At 44.2% G+C, this 8,997-nt stretch overlaps 3 protein-coding genes across 6 annotated transcripts; 1 reads left to right on the top strand and 2 right to left on the bottom strand.

The window, feature by feature from the left end:
* Positions 1–55: 55 nt before the first annotated feature.
* Positions 56–4,505, bottom strand: tmem120b (transmembrane protein 120B). Its single transcript, XM_089020095.1, has 12 exons — positions 4,132–4,505; positions 3,290–3,408; positions 2,788–2,904; positions 2,637–2,696; positions 2,446–2,541; positions 2,253–2,342; positions 2,107–2,172; positions 1,824–1,885; positions 1,315–1,407; positions 1,142–1,206; positions 992–1,060; positions 56–747 (listed from the first exon to the last, which is right to left on the bottom strand). The coding sequence occupies exons 1-12, from the start codon at positions 4,369–4,371 to the stop codon at positions 631–633; spliced, it is 1,194 nt and encodes a 397-aa protein (XP_088876221.1). The 5' UTR covers positions 4,372–4,505; the 3' UTR covers positions 56–630.
* Positions 3,259–6,961, top strand: morn3 (MORN repeat containing 3). Of its 3 annotated transcripts, none has more exons than XM_089020101.1 (6): positions 3,259–3,399; positions 4,966–5,114; positions 5,206–5,363; positions 5,481–5,640; positions 6,164–6,336; positions 6,478–6,961. In XM_089020101.1, the coding sequence occupies exons 2-6, from the start codon at positions 4,970–4,972 to the stop codon at positions 6,538–6,540; spliced, it is 699 nt and encodes a 232-aa protein (XP_088876227.1). In that variant the 5' UTR covers positions 3,259–3,399; positions 4,966–4,969; the 3' UTR covers positions 6,541–6,961. The 3 variants fall into 3 exon arrangements, with proteins under 3 accessions (XP_088876227.1, XP_088876228.1, XP_088876229.1); XM_089020102.1 differs by having other exon boundaries at positions 3,261–3,399; positions 4,969–5,114; XM_089020103.1 differs by lacking the exon at positions 3,259–3,399 and adding an exon at positions 4,558–4,617 and having other exon boundaries at positions 4,969–5,114.
* Positions 6,962–8,805, bottom strand: orai1b (ORAI calcium release-activated calcium modulator 1b). Of its 2 annotated transcripts, XM_089020105.1 has the most exons (3): positions 8,418–8,805; positions 8,077–8,250; positions 6,962–7,983 (listed from the first exon to the last, which is right to left on the bottom strand). In XM_089020105.1, the coding sequence occupies exons 1-3, from the start codon at positions 8,538–8,540 to the stop codon at positions 7,696–7,698; spliced, it is 585 nt and encodes a 194-aa protein (XP_088876231.1). In that variant the 5' UTR covers positions 8,541–8,805; the 3' UTR covers positions 6,962–7,695. The 2 variants fall into 2 exon arrangements, with proteins under 2 accessions (XP_088876231.1, XP_088876230.1); XM_089020104.1 differs by having other exon boundaries at positions 6,962–8,250; positions 8,418–8,798.
* Positions 8,806–8,997: the final 192 nt, after the last annotated feature.

The following is an 8,997-nucleotide window of genomic DNA, read 5'->3' as shown; positions in this document are numbered from 1 at the left end:
AACTCTCGCGTGGAGTCTTCGCCGTACATACGTAGTGACGTAACTCTTCTCAAAGTAAAATTTCAAAATAAAAGTTTTTACTTTTTTTTTTTTTTTTAAGTTACGGTGTTTATGATTGACCCCACGCGGGCCGGACAGGGACGTACAAAGGGCCGTAATTTGCCCAGGTCGGTAGTACAGAGAGAATATAAATAATTCCCAACAAAATTTATCAACAAAAACAAAAAAAAGGCATTGAGTAAATTACAAAAAAAAATGGTAAAAAAGAGCTTTATGAGATTTGTGCCCCCCACACCCCCCAAAAAACGGAACTATATGGCGCTGCACTGTCTTGTCTGAGAAGGCAAAGTGGATCCCTCTGGTCGTTGCATATGCGGAGATGAGTGCTCGACAAAACAGTCAAAAGTGTGTTTGGTGCGCACAGGCTGGAGCAGCACAGTCAGTAGGCGTCAGGGAGAACCTGAGGCCCCGCAAAGTGGAAAGCGCCATCAACACCTGAGAGAAAGAGCCAGAGAGAATCCACACAGGCTACGCGGGCTAAATCCCGACGCTTGTTTTCTTTGTTGACCTCCCAACAAAAATCCAAGTGTGTGTGTGTGTGTGTGTGTGTGTGTGTGCGCGCAGCGTATCTCAGTCGCTTCTTTTCACATTGTCCTGCTTGTTGTGCACCTTCTGCTGGACCACTTTTAACGTGGTCAAGAAGTTACCCAGGAACAGGACCAGGAAAGTAAGAGCCAGCATGAACACCTGAAACACAATTGCAGGGCACATAAAACAAAAAAACACACAGACTCCTTCACTGCCAGAGCGTGTGCAAAACTGTCAGAGAAAACAAAATGGCTGCCAACGTAACATTTTAAGCCACCAAAACGGATGTTTTCCATTGAAAGGGAATTTGATTGACATATCATATCAACTATGACACACACACACACACGTGAAATGGCTTGATATCCTCAGAAGAGCCCCAAAGGTGAAAGGTGAACCTCACCTGCCACTCTTTGCAGTCGGAGTGGCCCGCCAAGGAGAACAAAGTCACCGAATTATACAGCTGCCAAAACTGAAGAAAAAAAACCAAGACATTGCACGTGTTTTGTCATTTGCGGCGGTCTTAAAAAAAAAAGCAAAAGGTCTTACTCACGTGGCCGAAAAAAAGGAAAGGCAAAAGAAAAGTGAGGCCTCTCCACATCCACGACTGAAATCCCTCTGCAGAGACACAAAGGAGGATGAGTGCTGGTGTCGCAATGTCGCCGGCTGCCTGAATCAACCTTTGCCTCCATATTTTGGTTTGTTCTTTTGGAAACGCCCACTCACCCACTGTGAGGTCCAGCTGGTTCCTCTCCCCCAAAGCTCGCAGCCTGTACAAGCAGCCGCTCTGATAGTAGTATTGGAGGAACTGCACAAAACCTACGGCGGCGTACATTGTCACCGTGAAACATTTCTCAAAACGTGGATTCACGTTTTGCATTTATACAATACGTATTGATCAATATAGCGCTTTAACAAGAGCTGAAGCTGCGACAAAGCGCTAAACATGGACATGTGCAAAACATTTTCATGGCATCGTGACTCGGAATGGCCGTCCGTCTTACTGAAACAACTTAAAAAAAGGAAAGGTTGGACTGCATCTTTGTTTGTTTTTTTGCACTCAATAATAAAAACACCAGAAAACCAGAGAGGACACTGTACACAATGTGCTAATATGTGGTGTTGAATCATTAATACAGTCAAAGCTATCCAGCCATCAATCTAGCTAGCTACATAGACAAACAAACAAATAAATAAATACAACAACAATATTTTTGGGGAAAAAAAACACTCACTCTGATAGATGGAGAAAGCGAGGAACTGATTTCGGAACCTCTGATACATACGGCCTTCCGGCCTGTAACCAAATGCAATTAGGACAAAGTCAAGTCAAGTCAAAAAACAAGAAAACAAACACTGTACGCTAACCCCATATGAAGGTAGATAAAAAAAAAAAGAAAAACATATGGATCAAACCCCAACAATCTATTTTCAGCATTTCACCCGGTATCCGTTTTGTGACTGTATTTGTCGCGGTACACTCGGAAAGAAATTGAAAAAGCAACAAGGCCAACTCACCAGGTGAGCATGACGCCGGACAGAAAGGTGGACACATAATGGTGAGACACCCACCAGCCTTTAATCCTGAGCCACCAAAAGAAAAGACCGCAATCACTTGGAAGTTTCTCGGACTCATCAAGTGGCCTGAAATGCACGTGACTGACCTGGAGCCGTTGGTCATGAGGATGCTTTCCCTTATGGTCAATGTGCAATAGTACCACACCAGCAAAAAGTTGAAAATTTCATCGGTGACGCTGTCACAATCATGACTGTTATTAGATTCTACATGCGTATGTTTTTCAGAAAAAAAAGAAGAAGAAGGTGCACACCGGGACCATTTCATACTCCCGAACTCACCGATAGTTGAGTAAAAAGAGACACGTGATGGCCCCCAGCAAGAGGATGATGGTCATGTACAGCTTGAACTTTTCATACTCGTCCTTGTAGGCGAACCTACATGAAAGTTGAAGGACAGAAGACGATGAGGCCAAATGGCAACATCCAGCCATCCGCGAGGAGGTCAGCGGCAGACGGAGGCTCGCTCGTACTTGGCCTGGTTGCTAAGAAGCGTCACGTTCACGTTGCCCAGGACCAAATTCAGGTAAAGTCTGGGGGGAAAAAAAAACAAGAGAACTTAATGCGATGGTGACCTCCGCCAAGGAGGTTGACCAAATGTAGAATGTCATCAAAGGCGCACACCCGTTTTTCTTGGGCAAATATGCTTCCATGTCAAAGAATACATTCTCTCGCTCTTTGATTTGCCTTTGGGTGTCCGCAACCACTTGCTTCTGTTTTTCGTCGCAGCCGTGCACGCATCTGCAACAAAGACAAAAACACACACACACACACACACACACACAATACATGAATACTAGTTTGATAGTCTTTTAATAATAACAAGAACAATAATACATTTCATTTATAAGCGCCTTTCAAAACTCTCAAGGTCACAGGATAAGTTTTTGTGTGGGCGAGCCGCGGCAGCGACACGCGCCGGCGTTTAGCTAGCTATCTATTTGCTGTCTAACTAGCTATCAATTAGCTATATAACTAATAATAATAATGATCATACATTTCATTTATAAGCGCCTTTCAAAACTCTCAAGGACACGTTACAGTCACTATCTGGCTAGCTTCCTATCTATTTGAGTTCCTTCCGGGTTGAGTGAACGATTATTCGCCAAATCAAGAATGTTCTTACTTGGCTAAGCTGCATTGGAGGTCTTTGAGACATTTCCTTTGTTTTCCGATGGCACTGCTGCACGCGAGCTGAAGATTGGTCAGCTCTTCCAGTTTTTGCCTGTACAGTTTGTGAGTTTCCTGTCATTGAACACAATGCACGTCGCGTTATTTTAGTCGTTTTACAATGTGGTCGGAAGGGCGGCGGAGTTCGAACCCGCGACCACTCGGCTGTGAAGCAGACCCTCTCAATACGTGTGAGAGAAAGTGATTTGAAAAGCCGCCTGCATTCTCATAATGTTAAATAAGGCTTAAAGAGTTCGCGTTAGCATCCGAAGTACACTTGCTGTCAATTAGCAAGCGTACGCGACCTAGCTTGCGTGTGCTAATGATGCATTCAAAGACCGCGGAATAATTTACGCTCGTAAAAGAAACAGGTCGGCTACCGTATACCATGTAAACTTAACAAATCCGTATAAAATAACTACGGCTGTTGCCATTAAGAAAATTAACGCGTAATTGTGTTGTATCGTGCAGTTCAATTAGCACAGGGGCTCATGTTGATAGAAATAAAAAACAACAACAACAACAACAACAACAAACCGGCTGTTCATTTCGCGGCTGCAATTACAGGCCATGAAGTAGACAAACAAACATTCGGCGATTTTTTTTCCAGCTCAATTGCCCGCGAAAACTTCCTCAAAAGTGGCTTTTGAATGAAAATGAATGGCAAGCACCGGCTTCGCATAACAGAGCACCTCCAGCTCCGGTGCAGTCATCGCTGTCAGCGGTGTCATCCACCGCACGATGGAGCTGCATGCGGCCAACCCAACAGAAAATCTAGTTTGGGGAAAAAAGACTGACCTGTAATTGTTCATACTCGTCGTCTATTTCCTTCCATTCCGCCTCGAACTTGGCTATGGACATGGCGCTCATGTCCAGCAAAGAGGATGAACAGAAGAGAGAAAGAAAAGGAGAGGAGATAGAGATAGAGAGAGATAGAGAGAGAGAGAGAAACTCCACATCGGATGACTGTCCACACGGACGTGCTTTCATTGGGCAGAACTGCGCATGCGCATCTTGTAATACCAGTCGTTTGCGCATGCGCACATCCCGTGTCACAATAAAACTCGTCAGACAAATTAAATCACCTGAAACCAAAGTCACCCAAAAAACATACACACTGACTTTTTAAAAATACAGCATGTACGAATGTATGTATTTAAAATCAAATAAAAAAATCAAGAAAAAAATTAAGACTGCATTCACACGGTTCTGTTGCTAAGATACAAAGAATCTCCTCAAACAACCTTGCAGAGATTTTCCAGACGGGGAAAGGGCTTTATTAAGGTACTTTTTTGTTGTTGATTTGACTTATTCGGAGACAAAGAGCAGCTGGGTGGTGTTTTTTGCCACAAAACAAGAACAAAACAAAACAAAAACAGGATAATTTGGTTCATTGAGGACTGGATTTTATTCCACGCTGTGAATACTTGTCTAAATTTGCTCTGCTATTGGCTGGTGATTAGTTCCCACTGGAAAGAAAGTAACAGTTTCATTATTGCTGTAAAGTTTGAATTTTTAGAGTATTCCGTTACTTTCTAAGCTGTTGAGAAAACCAATTCAGGCCCACTATCTTGTTTTTTGTGTTTTAGCTGATCACAATTATATCTGCAGAAAATGATTCTTTTTTTGTAGCAGGATGCCATTCCTGAAAGCAGCTAAAAGGACCCCGACACGTTCGGCCTTACTGGAAAATACATCCAAGAAAAGCGGAACACGCGCTTGTGTTTTCTCTGCCAACGGAGACGAATATACCGGCGAGTGGTTGGACAACAACAAGCACGGTGAGTGGAAACACGTGACAAAAAGCAAAAAGCAAAAAGCGAAAAAAAAAAAAAAAAAACCCCACACTGATGGACATTGATGACATTTAAGGAAAAGGAATTCAGGTGCGGAAGATATCCGGCTCAATTTACAACGGCCAGTGGAAGATGGGAAAATGTGACGGATACGGCACTTATAGTGTACTTTTACCTCACACCAAGACATATGCAAAAAAGTACTGTGGTGAATGGAAACATGGGAAAAAGCATGTAAGTCATGCGGATCCTTTTGCGACAACATTTTTCTCCTGGCTTTCTGTCCATTCAATTCATTTGAAGATCATGTTTTAAGCGAGTACTAAAATGCCGCGTTTGTCCATTCCTTAGGGTCACGGGATATATTTGTACAACCGTTTTTCGGCGTATGAGGGCCAGTGGAGCGAGAACCAGCGTAGCGGTTGGGGACGGATGCTGTTTGAAAACGGAGACGTCTACGAGGGAGAGTGGACAAAGGATAAGGAGCATGGGCTGGGTCTCCGTCGCTATGGTAACGCTGCTTTCTTATTCTGTGAAAAAGCACAAGGGAACTCCAAAGTGGAACAAAATAGGGAGGAAGAAAAGATAAACGTCGAACAAGAAATGGAACAAAATGGGCGCAATTTGTTTTTCAGTTAAAATTAAAAATGCAACATTCAGAAAATAAATGCTAAATGACTCCGAGGTTTTTCTACATGGCTGTAGCTTGAATGGTTGCCAGCGCTGACGTCGACCAATGACAGCATGATCTCGCATGATTTACAGCCATGTAATTGGCTGTGCATCTTATCAGCCCCTCCCATCATCCCTCTCTGTCCAATAGCGTGGGTTTTTTTGGGGGGGGTCTCCCATGAACCGCGATAAACGGGGGATCACTGTCTACTTTATAACACACGTACTTGTAATGTCTACAAATCACCACAAGAGGGCGGTGTCTGACTTCCTGGCTTGTCAGGCGCATTGTGTTTCACTGGAGGTTCCACTGCACATCTCAAGGCGACTACTAATCACATCTTCTCCAATTTTGTCTCAAGCAAACGGGAACCGCTATGAAGGTTCCTGGAGAGACGGCAAGAAATGTGGGAATGGAAAGTTTTACTACAGTGACGAAGGGAAGCTGTACGAGGGCCTGTGGGTGCGAGGGGAACCCAAATGCGGGACCTTGGAGGACTGCGCGGGAGACCGTCAACACTGTGCCATTCCACAAGTATGTTGAGGGGAGAAAAATGTCACCGTTGAATTCTTTGTCCACGGGGTCATTTAACAGTACAGCTGTACACTTTCATACAATCGGTGAACTCTTAGAAACTCACATAAAACCCATATCGTCAATTTTTTTTTCTCTTAGGTCATGCTAGTGGATGTTCAGATGGTTCTACGAGAAGCCAAGTTAGTTCATCTTGATCGCTGATACTCCTACTGCCAAGTAAATTGAACAGACGCTCTCCAACTTACGAATGAGATACGTTCGCAACGGTCGTTCGCAAGGTGAATTCGTCCATACGTTGAATTTGTCCATAAGTTGATTCAGTGCGATATTTTGTATGGAATATGTGTTTAAGGCTTATACAAGTATGTTTATGGTTTATATAAGTAAGTTTAAGCCTTGTATAAGTAACCTGTATTGGTTTGTACTGAAAAATAGACATCTAGTAAAATATATGCTCTATAAAGATATGTACAACTGGAGATAATACTACATATGTTACGACAAAAGTGTTCATATGTGCCGCTGTTCGTAACTCGAATGTTCGTAAGTAGGCTGAGCGTCTGTGCTGATTTGTATGTAGTCTCATCTAGTGATCATTATAAAAGCCACAGAAGCCATCAGGGATGGACCACGAGTGCTTTATTGTTATTTTTTTGGGAGCTTAAAATTAAACGCAAGACATTGACAGTACATTGGGAACACTCATCGTTTTAACTGTTTGTCATGTAAAAAGACACACGAAATTGTTTCATCTTGGAAATGAAAACAACATACATACATAATTAAATCTCACTGCATGCAGGAGTCCAGTGTACAAAAATGGGGCTAACTCCCAAGAGGTCAAGGAAGGTCCTTTTTTTCTCTCGCCTGCCACAACTCGTCAGTGGAGAGATGTACGAATGCAACGCGTTCAATTCAGTCAAGTGATCAAAATGACGACAGTTTCAAATCAAAATAATTACCACGAAAGATCATCGATAAACAGCAGGCGAGACACAAGATGGCGCAAGTGATTAAAAAAAAAATGAATTTGTGATTTCAAGTTTCATGTCATGCAAAAATGCCCTCTTCACATTCTTCAAAATAAACACTGGGAGGGGTAATGCCATGGATGCCAAGTAAGCGGCGCAACCCGTAGAAAGGCAAAAGGCCCATTTTTTTCGAGGCCTCATGAAGATGCTGACTGATCATTTTGTGATGCGTTCAAGAGATGATCTTGGAAAAACCATCCTGGCCAATTATCTCGCAATGTGGCTTTTGAGTGTTTCAGTGGTGCGCATCACACACACCCAATAGGCGCAGTAGAGCACAGCAGGTGCTTTTGTTTGTTTGTTTCTTTGTTTCTTTGTTTACATTTTAAGGGAAATGTGAGCTTGGCGAATTCAAAATGGACTCGCCTCTATTGTCCAGCTGATTCTGCAGCCTGGTGAGGTTGGAGAGCTCCTCCAGTTCCTGGAACTGTCGATCTGTCTTGTGGCTAACCAGCGAGCGGTAGAAATGGACGGCGAAGATGATAAACACGAGGCCGAAGGGGACCATGATGGAGGTGGAGGTGATGGCGGCGGCCACGCCCGCCGACACGGTGTCGTTGCCGCCTTTGCCCGGTTTGACGGGTAGAAACTTGACCCAGCAGAGGAGCACCACCTCCGCCAGGAAGAGGAGCGTCCCGATCACCGTGGAGAAGGCCCACGCCAACTCGATATGGCGGTGCATGCGTTCGTGCGGCGACTCGCTCACCGAGTTGATGTTGTGCACGTTGCTGACCGCTTCGATGTTGGGCAGGATGCAAGTGCTGACCATCAGAGCAAAAAGATGCACGGCCACCAGGACGGTGGTGCAGGCGCTGAAGGCGACGAGCAGGGTCGGGGGGTACGGGTAGCTGTTGTCCAGCTGCACTTCCACCATGGCCACCTGAACGTGGACACGCGACTCAAGTCAACCCAATAACTCAAGTCGGCAAATAACGTCACCGGAATTAATACGTAAGGGTGTATCTTGTGGCTTGTCAAAAACTGTGTGTGGGGAATGTGATCGAGTCAAGGGGCGCCGCGTGATGTGGAAGGCATTTAAAACATCACCATGGCGAATCCGGAGAGCAGCGCGGATGTTCGGCTGGAAGCTTTGAGTTTGGCCCGGCTCAGGTACAGCTTCCTCCACGACAGAGCTTGCAGGGAATGCTCGCTAATGCTCATATTTCGCATGAAAAACACGACGCGCTCTTTAACGATGAGCAAACGCCATGTAGCCGGGATACAAATAAAGATTGCTTAATAGTTCGTGATCGGAACGTTCATTTCTGCCAGTTGTCTCGTGCCTGTCCGGTGTCGTACATTACCCACAAGTCTTTGCGAATATCGAAAAGACTTCCTTGATTTAAAAAAACGGTCATTTTTTATGGGGGAAGGGATATTGACAACGTTATTATGAAAAAAAATAATGATGAAAACGTTCACGAAACGGTGATTTTTTTTTCTGTCAGACACAATCGGGGTCACCCGGAAGTAACTTCTTCCTCACTCAGCCAATCGATTGAACGCTCGCAGTATGCCGGAAGTTTCTTCTTCTTCAGTCGACCAATAGATAATCGCTCGCATTATCCAGGAATTAATCTCATACGACCCGCGTTATAAAAAAAACAAATACAATTGTATTTTATCT

The sequence above is a fragment of the Hippocampus bargibanti genome, linkage group LG18 (assembly GCF_051943395.1).
Source record: "Hippocampus bargibanti isolate YZ-2025 linkage group LG18, ASM5194339v1, whole genome shotgun sequence".
Classification (NCBI taxonomy): domain Eukaryota; kingdom Metazoa; phylum Chordata; class Actinopteri; order Syngnathiformes; family Syngnathidae; genus Hippocampus; species Hippocampus bargibanti.
The sequence above is the reverse complement of the archived record's forward strand: the minus strand, read 5'-3'. Positions and strand labels throughout refer to the sequence as shown.